General features: G+C 42.6%; 1 protein-coding gene across 12 annotated transcripts in view; it reads left to right on the top strand.

The window, feature by feature from the left end:
• The window catches only part of DGKI (diacylglycerol kinase iota), a 461291-nt gene that overhangs the window by 368204 nt on the left and 73943 nt on the right, over nucleotides 1–19144 (top strand). For all 12 annotated transcript variants that reach the window (XM_089680693.1, XM_089680692.1, XM_089680689.1 and 9 more), the window contains one exon: nucleotides 2349–2374. In XM_089680693.1, coding sequence (XP_089536819.1) covers nucleotides 2349–2374 — 26 coding nt within the window. The remainder of the gene's footprint in view (nucleotides 1–2348; nucleotides 2375–19144) is intronic.

Here is a 19144-nt window from a genome sequence, read left to right as displayed (position 1 = left end):
AGCTTTGAAAAGTCAGTGGACTGGAGCTCAACAATGGCTTTTAATGATAAAAAATGATTAAAAATGTACCTTTTTTTGAAAAATGATACTGTTGTATATTGTGTCAGGGAGGGATTTATTCATGCAGACTATATGAAGTAAAGTAACCAGCATTAAAGATGATACATTCTAAGCATCATCCTACCTCAGTCCATCAATAAAATTCAGTATCTCTGATACAGACAGTTAGATGAGTATCTATGCTCTACTGTCGTCTGGAATGTATGGTCGGAAAATAAGCCGAATCTATGTCTGCTACATCTCTGTATCTCAGGAATGGTTACAATTCTTGGTTCCCACCCAGGTTGCATTATCAGCTCATTAACAAACCATTAACATCTCTAAGTCACAGCATGCCCCTCATTCTCTCTTGGGGTTATGCACCACTCAAGATGAGGAAGAAAAAAAGAAACCATCAAACTATTTTTCAGCCGTCGAGATAAAATTTCAAGCTCCGCAGAAATAATGAATTAATTTTTTTTTCAAACTCAAGGACAATAAAGTGTTGAAGGTGAAATTCTGGATGATCAGCCAGCAGAATTAAAGTGGACGTGTTGTTTGCCAAAATGAACGTTTACTCACACAGTAGTATCAACCATTTTATGCATCAACCCTACAAAAAGACATATTAAAGGAGAATGAGCAAATTGAAAAAAGTACTTTCCTCTTTTTTTTAAAATAATGATAGTATGAGGGTAATTTACACAGCTGCATTATGTTAAAGTGGTTGAAAACCTCTCACATACTCCCAATGAAATGACTAGCATCATATGATACACAGAAATGAGTAAGATCCTTCTACATTAGTTGTACCTTTTTATCTGTAGCCGTCTCTCTTCTACATCAGTTCAGAATACAGAATTTACACAGGATCTCTCGGCTCTGAAAAGTAGAGGTCAGGGAGCTGAAGTCTCACAGTGCAGGTCTTAGTGAGGACAGCTCTTAGCCCTGATTGAAGGCAAGGGACACCCCCTCCCACATTCACACAGTACACATAACTTGCAGATTTGAGGATATCAATCGTAGGCTGTATGCTGGAGCTCTCCTCACCCATCACCTTTTTATCTCTTGATGTCAGGAAAACCTGACAGAAATGACTCATGCAGATAACAGCAGCAGGGAGAAATCACACTCAGTGCTTTGGATAGAGGCAAGCACACATTATAGAAGGATGTGCTTTGTTCATATTTCATGTCTGAGGTTTTTCAACCACTTTAAGGTAGGGTTGACCAATAGTCATTGGCGTACCTAGCATAAATGGCACCTGGGTCAGATTATTTTGTTAACACCCCCAATGTCCTCTGTACAGCAAAATTATTTTAAATAGAAATAATGAAATTAAATAAATAAATACTAATAATGTTCAGAAAAATGGAAACAAAGAAGATTTTCTTTATTGGAATGTTTTATGTACAATTATGTTGGTAAATTAAAGAAAACTGAAGATGAGTTTAATAGCAGTGGACATTGCCACAGAGGAAGAAACACATGTTTGTGTGCCGCATGAAAAAAACCCCATTGATTTAATAGAGGGGGCAAAACATTAGGATAATACTGACGCTTTGGTTGTGACAGGTCAACAGGCAACTAATATTATAGCTGTATGATCCTCTGAGCAGCAGTGACGTCTTAATATAATCGTTATCCTGACAATACACGAATTCCCAAATGGGCAATGTGTAGGAAGGAAGCATTACAATGAATGGGGAAAAAACAGCCAATAGTGACAATATGCATATATGAAATGTGACAAAATGTGGGCAACAATGGGCAATTGTGACTATATGGGGGCAATTGTGACTATATAGGGGCAACAAGCAAATGTGAAATCTAAGAACAATTGGGATGATATAATGATAACAAACAGGCGATCGTGAAATAATATGTCCAAAAATTCCTCTTAAGCTTTGCCTCAGCTGTGTCATTTGGTATATCAGAGCCAAGGAGGGCATAAGAGAGCTTTTTTCAGTTTTGCACCACCTCTGTATCTGAGGTATAGCAGGGCCGGTATGGTACTGCAGATCTACAGGTAATGTGGAAATATGTGTCCAGCAGGGTATGTGGATCTAAAAGAAAAAATGATCATGTCTGCTTTTTATGCAATAAGGTATGCACATTCGAAATGATTAGGCTATTTCGATGCACAATAAGATGTTGAATTATTGCACATGGGTCCTTAATGATCTTAGGTGACAACCTTTCTCTCATAAGATGAGACAAGGTCACTGGTAAATCCAAATTATGGTCCATTCAGTACAGGAATATGTAGTTAACATTTTCACTGACTGAATTCTCCTTTTCTGTTTCAGGTCCCCAGTCACTGCGGAAGAACAAGGTGAGACGCCATATTGAATGGTTGCTTTTGGGTTGGGAATGGCTAATGTCTTTGGCTTCTTTTGCTTTTGATGTCCATATGCTATCCACATAATGAATGGACTCATTTGTACCCTTTTGTTTTAATTTTAAAAAAGTATCAATTTTTTTTCTCAAAGGTTAAAGAATAGATGTCATGAATGGCAATCTGAATATTTAGTATTTAATTACTACAAGTGTTTAGGCTTACTTGGGAAGGATTTACTATACAGGTGCATCTCAGTAAATTAGAATATCATCAAAAAGTTAATTTATTTCAGTAATTCAATTCAAAAAGTAAAACTCCTATATTATATAGATTCATTACACACAGAGTGATATATTTCAAGCATTTCTTTATTTTAATATTGATGATTATGGTTTACAGCTAGTGAATACTCAAAATTCAGTATCTCAGAAAAATAGAATATTGTGAAAAGTTCAATATTGTAGACTCATGGGGGTTTATTTACTAAAGCTGGAGAGTCCAAAATCAGACTCCCTTCTGCATAGAAACCAATCAGCTTCTAACCTCAGCTTGTTCAATGAAGCTTTGGCAATGAAATCTGGAAGCTGATTGGTTTCTATGCAGAAGGGAGCCTGATTTTGGACTCTCCAGCTTTAGTAAATAAACCCCATGTTGTCACACTCTAATCAGCTGATTAACGCAAAACACCTGTAAAGGTTTCCTCAACTTTTAAATGGTCTCTCAGTCTGGTTCAGTAGGTTACACAATCATGGGAAAGACTGCTGACTTGACAATTGTCCAGAAGACAGTCATTGACACCCTCCACATATGCTGTATCCAAGCATATTAATGGATAATTGAGTGGAAGGAAAAAGTGTGGTAGAAAAAGGTGCACAAACAACAGGGATAACTGCAGCCTTGAGAGGATTATGAAGCAAAAACCATTCGAGAATTTAGGGAAGATTTGCAAGGAATGGACTACAGCTGCTGTCAGTTCTTCAAGAGTCACCAAACACATGCGTATCCAGGACATGGGATACAACTGTCGCATTGTGTTAAGCCACTCCTGAACCAGAGACAATGTCAGAAGCATCTTACCTGGGCTAAGGAGAAAAAGGACTGGACTGTTGCTCAGTGGTCCAAAGTAAATTTTATATTTCATTTGGAAATCAAGGTCCCAGAGTCTGGAGGAAGAGTGGAGAGGCACAGAATCCAAGTTGTATGAGGTCCAGTGTGAAGTTTCCACAGTCATTGATGATTTTGGGAGCCATGTCATCTGCTGGTGTTGGTCCACTGTGTTTTATCAAGTCTAAAGTCAATGCAGCCCTCAACCAGGAAATTATAGTAATAATAATTATAATAATAATAATTATAGAGCACTTCATGCTTCCCTCTGCTGACCAGCTTTATGGAGATGCTGATTTCAACTTTTAGCAGGACTTGGCACCTGCCCACATTGCCAAAAGTACCAATACCTGGTTTCATGATCATGGTATCACTGTGCTTTATTGGCCAGCAAACTTGCCTGACCTAAACCCCATAGAGAATATGTGGGGTATTGTCAAGAGGAAGATGAGAGACACTAGACCCAACAATGCAGACGAGCTGAAGGCCGCTGTCAAAGCAACCTGGACTTCCATAACACCTCCACAGTGCCACAGGCTGATCGCCTCCATACCACATCGCATTGATGCAGGAATTCATGCAAAAGGAGCCCAGACCAAGTATTGAGTGCATACTATACTGTACATAGACATACATTTCAGAAAGCCAACATTTCTGTATTAAAAATCCTTTTTTTATTGGTCTTATATAATATTCTAATTTTCTGAGTTACTGAATATTGCGTTTTTACTTGTTGTAAGCCATAATCATCAAAGTGTATGTGTGTCCGGTACTATTTCCAGAGCCGAGAGTCCCTTACTCTCGCTCCAAAACTCCCTTACTCTCGCTCCGAAACTCCACCCACCAAATTTTGCTTAAATTCGGAATAATGACCTCAGTAAGGAAAGTATTTAACAATAAAAGACTCTCACTTACCTTGGCAATTATCCCACTTCTGACACCACGTCAAAGGTATGGTGGTCTTCTCCTGTTCCTTGGGGGCCCCCTCTTGTACCACTGGTCACACCTGGACAACAGCTACGAGCTCGGGAAATGAATGCACACAACACCAAAGTACGTTGCAAACACTTAAGCTTTATTGCCGTTACATCAGAGTATTTATAATTCTGTAGTCTCCGGGCAGACCCTAGATGACAAACTTTCATACCATCCAATCAGATATATGCATAATTTCTTTACCTTAGCGCAATAACTACTTGCATGACATCTGTCTTTCACCCAAGTCTGTGGTCATGTTTACACAACATATTTGGCCTAACACCCAGACTAGAGTTACAGCTTGCATAAACACTTTTCTTAGCATGTACAAAGTTCATATATATATATATATATATATATATATATATATATATATATATATATATATATATATGTGTTAAGCAAGCATATTGTATCACAAAATGGAGTAGGTTATGTTACCATTTTTTGTCCTTTCAGTCCCCTCTTTTATCACGTTGTGATAACACTCTTTATTGATTTCCCCCCTCTGTTGCCTCAAATCCACGCATTTCCTTATATTGTTGAAGCAAGAACATCTCCTCCTCCTCTTTAATTCTCATTCTGATACACATAACCAATCGGTACAATAGATATCCCATAAAAATCAGTAAGAAAACCATAATCAGGAGGGAGGCTATTTTACTAAAGCTGCTGAATATCTCCCCAAACCAGGATCCATTTCCTATGCCCTTAAAGGGATTCCACCCATCCTCTGCTATATTTCTAGCTTCAACCTGAAGTTCCTCTACCTTTTCCCTATGTTTATTAACATATCATAGTAATCTGGCGGTCGTGTTGTGTATCTAGGTACAGCTTTTATAATCAGTAGTGGATTCACAAAGCTCAGTCAGTGCTGCACCGATTTGTTCTACCTTCATTTTGTTATTAAGCACCTGTTTTCTTAAGGCTCGTAACTGAACATTAATAAGGTTTATTACGGCTTGTGTTTCATTTATTATTTGAACCATAATAAGTGAGTAGCTATTAAGTCTCCTCATCAATTCTACTCCCCATCCAGTCCATGCAGGAAACTATGATCAAGCCTGGTCTTCTACCTTGAACAAATCTCTCCCATGTCTATGTTTCAAAGGATACCAAGGATGATTACTGGCCAATAGGGCATCACTATGTTTTCCTCCCATAACATCCATTACTGGTACCAAAGTGGCCAGGTAGCACCAACCCTCCTGATCCCAAGGAATCCATGGGTGATAAACTTTCCCACAGCACACTTGGACTCCCTGTGTAAAAGCTACCGATTGGCTTTTCCATGCTCTGCTTACTTTGGAGTTGGGTGACCTGCTAGGGCTAAGTTAATAAAAACTCGTCCTAATCTATAATGTTTCGGGTGGTCAGTGATATTTTTAATATATTTCTCCCATTCTTTCTTAGTTGTATTTATTTGTATAAAGAACCGTCTGTAGGTTCCTTTCCAGTAATATTTCATTTAGATTTACTGCAAAACTATTCTCCTTTTCTTGACCCCTTACCCATATGAAAACACCATTTGGGCCTCATGAGGACCCCCAATACCCCAAATTTAGGTTGGGTGGTAACATTAGTTAATAACACCTATGTTTGAGAGGTTACATAGGTGTGACATTTAAGGGTGCTGCATATATGGGTATGTTCATAGTTTCAGGGTGGAGCATACTACAAACCCAACAACTTTTGAAACCTGAGAATTTAGCATACTTATATTTGAACTTCAGTAATGACATATTCTCAGTTATAGATCTCTTTCGTTCCCTTTTTAACACCTCTGTTATATCCTTGCTTCCCATTTTATGGAGCGTGTTAACAGGTAAGGCACATTTGAAATTAATGACTGTTTGGCCCCTATTTTGAACCTCTAAAATGGCTCCCTCACTCCATGTACAATTTTGACCTTCATTACATATCCCTCCACTACAACACGTGAGGTTTAATTAGTACTAATTTCTATCTGACATTGACCATGAGAGGGTATGATATGTGTTTTGGGTTTGCCACTTCTCTTTCACCAAATATGATTCAAATAAACTGCTCCATGTTAATATAGTGCATGTCCTATTCTTATCCGGTTGTGATGAGGTACAACCTCCCACCCATCCTGAAATCCCTGGGAATCCCTGAACAACTGGTCCCTTTTCATCATATGAACTTTCCAATAGAAACCAGACTGGGACAATGATAATAGTCACTACTGATAAGATAATAATCATATTCTTCTAGTCTTCACGGGGATCCAATAGGATGGGCAGCAAAGTTCTTGGCTCCTTCTCCTGTTGTTGGATCAGCTTGATTGTGTCTCCCGTCTTGGGAAATCCTTTTGACTCTTGATGCATGGATCCAGGTGCCTGATCCTTCAGTAAGAATGGCTGCCCGTGTAATGGCCACGATCACTGTAGGTTCTCCAAACCAAGGGTGATCAGGGATATGGAGCTTCCATTGAATGCTCAATGCATCTGAAACCCCTTGGGTCACTGCTGCAGTGAAGGCCAGGCCTTGATCACTCTCTTTCACTAGGGGACAACCCCATCTGGGAATGATTTCCTTACATAAAACCTTGACCTACATTGGAAAGTTTCGGGCCACCCTGAAAATCTGTCTACCACCACCAACAATTTATCTCCTTTTGATTTGGGGAGATGTGTAAAATATATTTGTAAATGTGTGAATCGTGCCTCAGGGGGCGTTAAATGTTCATGTTTCTCGTGCTGGCCATTCCCATGGTTGTACTGTAAACAAGTAAGACATCTTCCCAAAATTTCCTGTACCAAATCATGTAGAAACCACACACAAAACCGTTTGCACTTCTCCTGCTCCACCAAATGTTTCCCCTTGTGACCCACACTATGAAAATTTTGAATGAATAATACGGCAACAGCCTGTGGCATAAGACTATGTTTGTCTTATGTCAAACCTCTGCTAGCCCAAAAATCTATTTCATTCTCAGAGGCTTGGTCCTGTTACGTGCCTAAGAGTCCATTTGACAGTAGGGATGGGGTGGACATCATCATCATAGATAGATCTGCTCGATTATGCAGTTGCCCCACAGTTTTTGCAGCTGCATCTGCCATAGCATTGCCTTCTGTGACCGGGTCTTTGGCGTTAGTATGCGCTCTCAACTTAATGATCACTATCCTTCTTGGAAGTTGAAGTGCGGCAAGCAAATCCTGGATCAAAGAATGATGGGATATTGACTTGCTATCGGCAGTAGTAAAACCGTGGTGTTGCCAAATATGGCCAAAATCATGTACAACCCTGAAGGCATACTTGGAGTCAGTATAGATTTTTACATCTCATCCGTGGTATACAGTGCATGCCCGTGTGATGGCCACAAGTTCAGCGGCTTGTGCACTGGGGTATGGGATGGACCGTGTCTCAATGATACTGGGTTCCACAACAGCGTATCCCGTGACATATGTAGAGTCACTAGTGCGTGTGCATGAGCCATCCACGAAGATATTAGGAGCCCCAGCAATCGGGGTTTCCTGAATGTCTGGGCTTGGAGAGGTATCAGCTTGAATAACATCTATACAGTTATGTTCCTCAAAGTATAGCGGGGGTTTGGAACTGTAGAGGTTCAGAAGAGATGACAACAATAATGATGGCCCTGATGTTGATGGGCTGTATTTTACTGAGAGATTAGTTGTGGATGTCAAGATTACCACACACCCTGCCAAGCATTGTGCCGACATGTGCTGAGTATTAATATTTTTTAGTACATGTAGGATATGATGGGATGTGTGTAGGACCAATGGGTGCCCCAAAACTATGGTAGATGCCATTTCCACAGCTAAGGCACACACAGACAAAGCTTGGAGACACCCCGAGACATGCCCTGGACTGGGATGCGCATTGTTTTTGATAAATTTGCTAAAGGCCTCATAGCATCTCCGTGCTCTTGAGCTAGTACTGCCGCCATGGTTTTACAGACAGATCGACAATACAAATGAAAACATTTAGTATAATGTCAAAAAGTGTCACTTGACGTAGTACATTGTCATAATAAGAACAGTCAGGAATCCACTGTCTGCAATAGTTTACCATACCTAGTAAGGATTGCATCTGAACCTTTGTTTCTGGTTTTGGTTGTTGACATATTGCTGCCACTCTCCTTGGGCTCATTCCCCTCTGGCCCTCAGACAACACAAATCCTAGGTACTCTACTTGTGGTGCTGCAAACTGCATCTTTTTCCGGGAAACCTTTTGTCCCTGATCAGCCAGAAACTGTAACAATGACAATGAGTCAGTGTCACGTACCTGATGGGAGACTGAAATGACTAGTTCGACCTCACTTGTGTCACTAGTCCTGACCCCGCTGGAGTAGGAACAGAGGGAGTCTAGGACCCAGGGGAACAAATGTGCCAGTAGTTGTTATTTGCAGCTCTTGCTGATGAAAACCTTGGAAGGCTGATGATCCTCTGATTTTGGCACAGTAGTAGTAGGCAGAGCAGGTTTTGCAGATTGCCAGGCGTGCACCAGAGCAAGGCAGGTAGTGAGGAAAAGAGACAAGAGCAATGTCATGGAATAGCCAGGGTCATCAACAGTCAGGCAGCACGGTACAGAATCAGAAGGAAAAGCCAAGGTCAGGAGCAGAGCCGAAGTCAGGAACCAGTATCAGGAGAGCATTCAGAGTGAGGTGAGGAACAAGCTGGGTCAGCAACAAAGGAATCATACAGGAACAAGCAGGACACGGGGGAGCTGAAGACCAGTCAGCAGTGAACATGAGCAGAGACACTCCTTAAATAGGCCATCTGGTGCCAGTCTTCGCCGTGCATGTGCGCGATCGCGCATTGCCGGTCACGATTCGTCTTGCCGGAAATCCCTTACATTGCCCCCCCCCCCCCTTAGGGGCAGCCTCCGAATGCCCACTAGGGCTCGTTTTTCAGGGTGACGATGGAATTAGGCTTGAACTATCCGTGGGGCAGGGACATTAGTGGATGGTTCCCAGGAGATATCCTCTGGTCCATAACCTTTCCATTTGACGAGGAACTGGGTCTGTCCGCCCCTCTTCCTACAATTCAAGATAGCCTCAACCTCGTACTCTTCATCTCCCTCAACCAGCAGTGGAGCAGGCGCCTCTGAATTCCGGTTGGGAAACCCACTTGGGATATGTGGTTTTAACATGGAGCAATGGAATACTGGGTGAATCTTCATGTTAGCAGGTAGTTCCAATTCAAAGGCCACAGGGTTCACCTTTCTCTTGATAGTGAATGGTCCCAGGTATCTGGGACCAAGCTTTCTTGACGTACAACTTAATTTTAGATTAGCCGTGGATAACCAGACTTTATCCCCTTGTTTCTGTTTCAAGTTGCCCCTTCTCTTTCTGTCAAAAAATGTTTTGTTACTCGCCTGAGCTTCAGAAATCATCTTCTGTAATACTTCGCCGTTCGTCCTGAGGAACTCCATCCTTTCTTGTACTGCCGGAACAGCGGCCTCCACTGGTATTTCCAGAAGAAAGGAGGGATGGTATCCATAGTTAGAGTAAAAGGGAGATTGCTTGGTGGCGGAATTAATGGAATTATTGTATGCAAATTCCGCTAATGGAAGGAGGGATGCCCAGTCATCCTGTGAATATGAAGAGAAGCATCGGAGGTATTGCTCCAGAGTTTGGTTTGTCCTTTCCGTTTGTCCATTCGTTTGTGGGTGATAAGCAGAGGAAAAGCATAACTCGATCTCTAATGCCTCACACAGAGCTTTCCAAAATTTGGATGTAAATTGCACTCCTCGATCAGACACAATATTTAGGGGAACGCCATGTAGTCTTATGATCTCCTTGATGAAAGCGGAGGCAGTTTCTGTGGCAGAAGGAGTCCCTTTCAAGGGAATGAAGTGAGCCATCTTGGACAGGCGATCAATTACTACAAAAATAGTGGTGAATCCCTCTGATGGGGGAAGTTCAACAATAAAGTCCATGGAGATCATACTCCAGAGTTTTTCAGGTACGGGCAAGGATTCCAACAGGCCCCAAGTCTTGGCTTTATCAGACTTGTTCTTCAGACAGACTGTGCAAGATTTCACATAGTCCTGGCAATCCTTTATTGCGTTTGGCTACCAGAAAGAGCGAGAGACCAAATCTGAAGTCTTATGAATTCCAAAGTGACCTGCTAAGGGATGGTCGTGACATCTCTTGAGAATAAGAGTCCTGAGTTCTTCGGGCACAAAGATTTGTTCCTTGTGGAAGTACAGACCATCCTTTAATTGCAGATGCATATTTATGGGAAGTGGATGATTATCCACGATTTCTCTTATTTGCGTTACAAGGTCTGTCTGGAGAAGTAAGAAATTCTTAGCTGGCAAAATCGTGTCGGGTGCAGACTGCACAATTGGGTCGGGAAACATACAGGAGAGTGCGTCAGGTTTACCATTTTTTGATCCAGGACGGTACGTCAGATGGAAGACAAAGCGGGAGAAAAATAATGCCCATCTTGCTTGTTGTGGCCTGAGGTGTTTTGCCGTTTTCAGGTACTCTAGGTTTTTATGATCAGTGAAGATAAGAATAGGGTGGGATGCTCCCTCAAGTAAGTAGCGCCATTCTTCCAATGCTGCCTTGATAGCTAGTAACTCTCTGTCTGCCACATCATAATTTCTTTCAGAGACACTTATTTTCCTGGAGAAAAATGCAACAGGATGCAGAAGGGATTTAAGTCCCTGTCTTTGTGACAATATGGCTCCTACCGCGTTCTCCGAAGCGTCCGCTTCAAGGACAAAGGCTAGAGCAGGGTCTGGATGCTTCAGGATAGGTGCGGAGGTGAACATGATTTTTAATTGCTCAAAGGCTGCTTGGGCCTCAGGAGTCCACTTGAAGGGAATATGCTGCCTGGTGAGCTGTGTCACTGGTGCGATGATTCCAGAGAAGTTTTTGATAAATTTCCTATAGAAATTTGCGAACCCTATAAAGCGCTGCACTGCTTTCCTGTCTCCTGGAATGGGCCATTCTAAGACGGTAGACACCTTTTGGGGGTCCATAGAGATGCCCTCAGAAGTGATCACAAGCCCAAGGAACTGGATGGATTGCCTCTCAAATTCGCATTTCTCGGCCTTGGTGTAGAGCGCGATGCTGGCGTAGCCTATCCAGACTTTTCTTTACGTGATCCTGATGGCTTTCTATAGAACTGGAGAAAACCAGGATGTTATCCAGATAAACGATGAGGAATAGATCCATATAGTCCCGAAATACATCATTTACTAGGTGTTGGAAGGTTGCTGGGGCATTACAGAGACCAAAAGGCATTACCAGATATTCAAAATGCCCAAATTGGGTTCGAAAGGCCGTCTTCCATTCGTCACCTTCACGAATTCTCACTAGGTTGTAAGCGCCCCTCAGATCCAATTTTGAGAAGAAACATGCTCCTCGCAGTCTTTTAAATAATTTGGGGATTAGAGGAAGGGGATAACGATTCTTGACCGTTATCTTTTTTAGGTCACGGTCGTCTACACAAGGTCTAATAGTGTGATCCTTCTTCTCAACAAAGAAGATGCCGGCTCATGCTGGTGATGTAGAAGGCCGAATAAACCCTTTTTCCAAACTTTCGTCTATATACCCCCGGAGGACTTCTAATTCAACTTCGGATAAGGGGTAAATTCGACCAAAAGGAATTTTGGCACCGGGCAGGAGCTCAATCGGGCAGTCATAGGAGCGATGAGGATACCCTTCGGCGCTCTTTTTATTGAAAACAACCAGATACTCGTGATACACCACAGGAACGAGTTTCATGGTCTCAGGATTAGAGTGAATACTGAGAAGAGGAGTTGCTACACTTGTTTCTATACGAGGGCAGTGAGTCAGACAATATTCTGAAGGGAAGAAGATTTCTCCAGACAACCAATTGATGGTTGGTTTGTGCGCTCTTAGCCAAGGCATGCCGAGAATAACTGGAAAAATCGGGGAGGTAATAATATCCAGACATAGAAATTCCTGGTGTCCTGAAGGAGAGTAGCAGAATATTGGCATGGTTTCTTGTGCTACAGGGCCAGAACTGATACCAGACCCATCTGCCAGATGAACTGCAAGTCTTTGTTCTTTGGTACGGAGTGGAATCTTATTCTGGGTAGTGAAGTGCACATCCGTAAAACAACTGCAAGCACCTGAGTCTATGATGGCCGGGACCGTGATTGTCCTTTTGGCCAGTTGTAGTTGCAGATGAAAGGAGAGGTGCGTTCGGCTTATCCCTTGGGGGTGCATCATGTAAAAACAGTTGGGAGAGGACTTATGAGGTTTTATAGGGCAGGTCGCCACAAAATGACCTGCATCACCACAGTAGAGGCAGAGGTTGGATTTCTGCCGTTGAAGGCGTTCTGCTGCAGATAACTGTGGTCTCCAAAAGCTTCTCCTAGCTGGATTGGTGGGTGATTCTGACAGAACAACATTTGTGGAGGGCACAGAGGGCCCAATTTCTGAGCATATTAGAATCTTCCCGTTAGTCCTCTCATCCTGTCTTTTCCAAATCCAACGGTCGATGTGGATTGTCAGGTCGATCAGACTCTCCAATCTGGTTGGTACCCCTACTCGGGCATGCTCATCCTTCAGGGTATCAGAAAGACCAAGACAGAACTGATAGCGGAGTGCAGACTCGTTCCACTGAGTATCAGAACTCCAGATGCGGAAATCAGTGACATATTCCTCCACAGGCCTTTGGCCGTGCTGTAACTTACTGAGCATAGATTCAGCGGTTTGGCACCGGAAAGGATCAGCATAGATTTGTGCCATTGCTGTAAAAAACGAGTCCACTGAAGTTAGGGCTGGATCATGTTGTTCACGGAGGTGGTATGCCCAGGACTGAGGTTCATTCCTAAGAAGCGTGATGATAAATCCCACCTTAGTATTTGGTGAAGAGAAGCTCCTGGGGAGCAGGGAAAAATATAACTCACAGGAATTACAAAAAGTCCTGAACTTCTGGCGGTCTCCTGTAAAGAACTCAGGCGTAGGCACCCGGGTTTCCGGTAGGGCAGGGGTTTCAAAGATCATACTGGTCTCCCTTTGAGTGGCTGCATCAAAGGCTGCCGTGAGATCTGTGTCTGAGAGGACATTAGAGTCGGTTAGCAGTTTACTCTCCAGGTGCTCAAAGTTTTTCTGCAGGTCTTGTATCATGTTAAACAAGGTAGTTACTGATTGGTGAATGTCCCCCCGTTGAGAGGTCTCCCTTTCAGACTCCATCATTGGCTGACTGGTACTGTCATGTACCTGATGGGAAACTGAAATGATGAGGTCGGCCTCACTTGTGTCACTAGTCCTGACCCCGCTGGAGTAGGAACAGAGGGAGTCTAGGACCCAGGGGAACAAGAATGCCAGTAGATGTTGTTTGCAGCTCTTGCTGATGAAAACCTTGGAAGGCTGATGATCCTCTGATTTTGGCACAGTAGTAGTAGGCAGAGCAGGTTTTGCAAATTGCCAGGCGTGCACCAGAGCAAGGCAGGTAGTGAGGACAAGAGACAGGAGCAATGTCATGGAATAGCCAGGGTCATCAAGAGTCGAGCAGCACGGTACAGAATCAGAAGGAAAAGCCAAGGTCAGGAGCAGAGCCGAAGTCAGGAACCAGTATCAGGAGAGCAATCAGAGTCAGGTGAGGAACAAGCCGGGTCAGCAACAAAGGAATCATACAGGAACAAGCAGGACATGGGGGAGCTGAAGAGCAGTCAGCACTGAACATGAGCAGAGACACTCCTTAAATAGGCCGTCTGGTGCCAATCTTCACCGTGCGTGTGCGCAATCGCGCATTTCCGGTCACAATTCATCTTGCCGGAAATCCCTTACAGTCAGCCTGACACGCCTCTGCTCACAGAACTTATCAGTAAATCGTCCACATATTGGAGGAGTACTGAGCCATGGGTGGGTTCCCAGTCATTAAGCATGGATCTACTGGCCATGGTATATGCTGCCGTTCAGTCTACATAACCCTGAGGGAGACGGGTCCATGTTAGCCTCTCACCTTGAAAACAAAAAGCAAACAGTGCCTGTGTCTCCGGGTCAACTGGGACAATGAAAAATGCATTTGACAGATCAATTACCGTAAAATGTGTGGCGTTGGCAGGTATGGCATTTACCAAAGTTGGTATGTCTAGGACTATAGGGGCAATAGGAACAATCAGATCATTAATCGCCCTGAGATCTTGTAGTAATCTCCACTCACCATTGGGCTTTTTTACCGGATTAATGGGGGTATTATAGGAGCATACCACCGGCTTCCCCTCTTTTTAAAATCCTCCTCAATAGGTTTCCGTCTATCTTGTCCTTGGATTGTGGGTATTGTTTATGATAAATAGGGTTCCTAGTTTTAAGCATGGCTCTATACGGTGTGCAGTCAATGAGCCCTGCATCTGTTGTGTTTTTAGTCCATAGGTTTTGAGTGAGATTACTTAAATCATGATCCATGGCTGGGCAGATTAAGAAAGGTGTGTCCAATTGCATACCTTCCTTCGTGCAAGTCATCATGACTTTAAGGTCAGCTAACAAATCTCGGCCCAATAGGGACACATGGCAATGCGGGAGCACATGAAATTTATGGTACCAGACCTGTCCATCTTTTGCCTGTACTGGGAGGGGAGGTGTAATGCAAGTGGGGGTCTCCTTTCCCTCAATCCCTATTGATCGGGTGTTACTCGAGTAAATATCCAGGGGGGTCCCATACTTCCAATGCCATTGTTTTAAAAATTCCTTATTTAACATCGAGGTAGTGGCCCCTGTGTCCACTAAAAAGGTATAGGGGACATCCCCCACTGTAAGTGTAATCATGGGATTTTCTGAAAATTAATCAGAGCAACTAAAAGATGGAAACAAAGGCACTGTTGAGGAAGTATGCTCGAGCGGACCCTGGCCTCCCTATTTATTTTTGTTGGTCCAGTCCACATTATACTTAGGGCGATGGTTTTCGGGACATTGCTGGTCCCATTTATAAGCATCAGCCCAATCTCTCCTCTCCTCATCAAACTGTCTTTCTTCATCGGTGGGCTCCCTTCTCTGAAACTGTGGTCCTGGAGCAGTACATTCACGACGGAAATGCCCCTCCTCTCCACAATTGTAGCATCGTAGGACCCATTTAAAAGGACGGCGCTGTTACAAATGCCGCTCCCTGAGTCTTTCTTCCCAGTCATCTCTATGTGCTAGTGCCTGTACTTGGGGCTTCTTTGTTCCCTTCTCAAAAATCCCTGCTGCATCTTTACTTAAGACCCACCTTTCAAATTCCACCGCCGTCTTATCCTCCCATCCATCATATAGCTGTCTAACCGCTAGGCTAACATGGGGTAAGGCTCCATTCATCCAAGATTGGATAAAGGTTGATCCACTTTCTCCAGTATTTAAATTCATTCCTCCATCTTCTAGCCATACTTTTTTAAACCTTTTTATAAACGCCATAGCAGTTTCAGTAACACTTTGTCTACATGCTACAATCAGGGCAAATTATTTCCTCTGTCTGTAGAGTCTAAGCAATTCATGTTTAACTTGCTCCCATGCAGCGTCCTACTGTTCCCTAGTCTGAAGGGGATTTTTATCCATACCCATCTTTGGGATCCATCTATCATAGGCAACTATCAAGGGATCAGTTATATCTGTTTGCAAATCCTCATTGTTGAATATTGGACAATGTCTCCATTCAAATTCTTCTGTAATATCTCCCAATACCTTCTCCACAATTAACTTGCAATCATACATCGTGTAATTTCTCCCTACACAAGTCCTTTTTAACCATGATACTGCTGCTCCTGGGGACTTCTTAGGGTTGGGGCATTCCTGTACTATAGCCTTTAGCTCCTTTGGGTCTATTGCTTTTAGTATCAGCTCATTCCCAGTGGTCATGAATGGGAAAGCTGAGCTCAATGACTCCAACTCACTTTTTCCCTCTTCCTTTGGCTTGTCTTGTGACCTAGTAGTCTGAACACTCACCTCCACTTTCTTTTACTTTCTATCAACGTTCTTCTTCTCTTTCTCCTTTTTGTGTTTACTCTCTTCCTCATCCAAACTTTCCATATCTGACCCACTTGATCTACTCCTTCTCCTAACTCAGGCTGCTGAAATGAGGACGTCCTCATCATCCTCCGTTTTCTCGACGTTGGGGAGTGCTGGATACAACAGGGCTACCTATGGGGCAATCGGTGTGACTGAGGTCCCCTCACTATGTTTGTAGGGTGGAGGTAGTACAGGATCCTTTGCTGCAGCTAAGGTTCTATACCCTGGCGCATATGTCAACCAATTCTTACCTCCCTCAAACATATAGTCTTTCTCCCACTCTGGATCAGATACCTACCTGGGGCTGCTCATGCAGGCACATACCCTTTATCATATCCATACACATAGTATCATTCCCTCCTTCCCATGGAAAACTCGCTCCACCCAATCCTTCTGACCATCCTGTCAAATTGTCTACCCATGGATTAACATACTAATAATCATAATGGGATACCCTTGCTACAAATTCTTTACAAGTTTAATTTGAGGGGACCATGTTCTTTCCTTTCTGCTTCCTAGTTTTTCTTAAAAGTTTAATCAACTTTTGTGCTTTTTGTGGTGGCACATGATGGGATCCTTCCTCCTTATTCGAGGAATTCCCCATAGCAGCAGATTAGTAAAACAGTAAAAAAACAAATACAAACACACAGATAATATTAAGTGCTGTGCTATTTCCCAAGCCGAGAGTCCCTTACTCTCGCTCCTAAACTCCACCTACCAAATTTCCCTTAAGTTCGGAATAATGACCTCGGTAAGGAAAGTATTTAAAAATAAAAGACTCTCACTTACCTTGGCAATCATCCCACTTCTGACACCACATCAAAGGTATGCTGGTCTTTTCCTGTTACTTGGGGGGCCCCCTCTTGTACCACTGGTCACACCTGGACAACAGCTACAAGCTCGGGAAATTAATGCATACAACACCAAAGTACGTTGCAAACACTTCAGCTTTATTGCCGTTACATCAGAGTATTTATAATTCTGTAGTCTCCGGGCAGACCCTAGATGACAAACTTTCATACCATCCAATCAGATACATGCATATTTTCTTTACCTTAGCGCAATAACTACTTGCATGTCATCTTTCTTTCACCCAAGTCTGTGGTCATGTTTACACAACATATTTGGCCTAACACCCAGACTATGGTTACATTTCTTCAGAAAATAGAGTAAAGGTTATTTCTTCATAAAGCTTGCATAAACACTTTTCTTAGCACATACAAAGTTCATATACAGTTGTATTCAAAATAATAGCAGTCAGACATCACTAACCTGATCAATCACTGTTTTTGGTAGAAATTATATTTCTACATGGCAAATAATTTACTAGCAGGTGTAGTAGAGTAATAGAAATCCAACAGACCCAACAGTCATGACATGCATGCTGCTGATTCTGTGTCATTGAATCACTAATTGAAAGGGGCATGTTCAAAATAATAGCAGTGTGGAGTTCTATTAGTGAGGTCATTCATTCTTTGAAAAACAGGTGGCAATTATTGGCCTTTTTTAAGGAAGGAAGGCAGCAAATGTTATACATGCTGGTTACAGTGCATTTCTCTCTGAAATTCTGAGGAAAATGGGTCGTTCCAGACATTGTTCAGAAGAACAGCATACCTTGCTTAAAAAGTTGATTGGAGAGGGGAAAACATATAAAGAAGTGCAGAAAATGATAGGCTGCTCAGCTAAAATGATCACAAATGCTTTAAAATAGCAACCAAAACCTGAAAGACGTGGAAGAAAGTGAAAAACTACCATTCGAATGGATAGAAGAATAGCCAAAATGGCAAGGCCAACAATCAGCTCCAGGAAGATCAAAGAAGGTCTAAAGTTACTTGTGAGTACTGTTACAATTAGAAGATGCCTATGTGAAGCCAAGCTGTCTGCAAGAAGCCCCCGCAAAGTCCCACTGTTGAAAAAAAGACATGTGCTGAAGAGGTTACAATTTGCCAAAGAGCACATTGACTGGCCTAAAGAGAAATGGCGTAACATTTTGTGGACTGATGAAAGTAAGATTGTTCTTTTTTGGTCTATTGGCCGGAGACAGTTTGTCAGACGACCCCCAAACACTGAATTCAAGCCACAGTACACTGTGAAGACAGTGAAGCATTATTGCGCAAGCATCATGATATGGGGATGTTTCTCATACTACAGTGTTGGGCCTTTTTATCGCATACCAGGGATCATAGATCAGTTTGAATACATCAGAATACTTGAAGAGGTCATGCTGCCTTATGCTGAAGAGGAAATGCCCTTGAAATGGGTGTTCCAACAAGACAACAACCCCAAACACACCAGTAAACGTGCAAAATCTTGGTTCCAGACCAACAAGATTGACGTTATGGAGTGGCCAGCCCAATCCCCGGATCCTAATCCAATAGGAAACTTATGGGGTGATATCAAAAATGCAGTTTCCGAGGCAAAACCAAGAGATAGAGAAGAACTGTGGAATGTAGTCCAATCATCCTGGGCTGGAATACCTGTTCACAGGTGCCAGAAGTTGGTTGACTCCATGCAACACAGATGTACAGCAGTTCTCAGAAACAGTGATTATACAACTAAATATTAAGTGATTCAAAGGAAAGCAAAATCTTCAAACATTTTTCAGTTTATATAGTGAATGTTTGAGTTTGTAAAGAAGAACACAAACACTGCTATTTTTTTGAGCAGTCTAATATTCACTTTTCTTAAATTTGTTTAGAGGAACAACACAAATTTGATCTATTTTTCTT

Source organism: Staurois parvus, unplaced genomic scaffold (assembly GCF_062004578.1).
Source record: "Staurois parvus isolate SC_StPar_1 unplaced genomic scaffold, SC_StPar_1.0 ptg000249l, whole genome shotgun sequence".
Lineage (NCBI taxonomy): Eukaryota > Metazoa > Chordata > Amphibia > Anura > Ranidae > Staurois > Staurois parvus.
The sequence above is the reverse complement of the archived record's forward strand: the minus strand, read 5'-3'. Positions and strand labels throughout refer to the sequence as shown.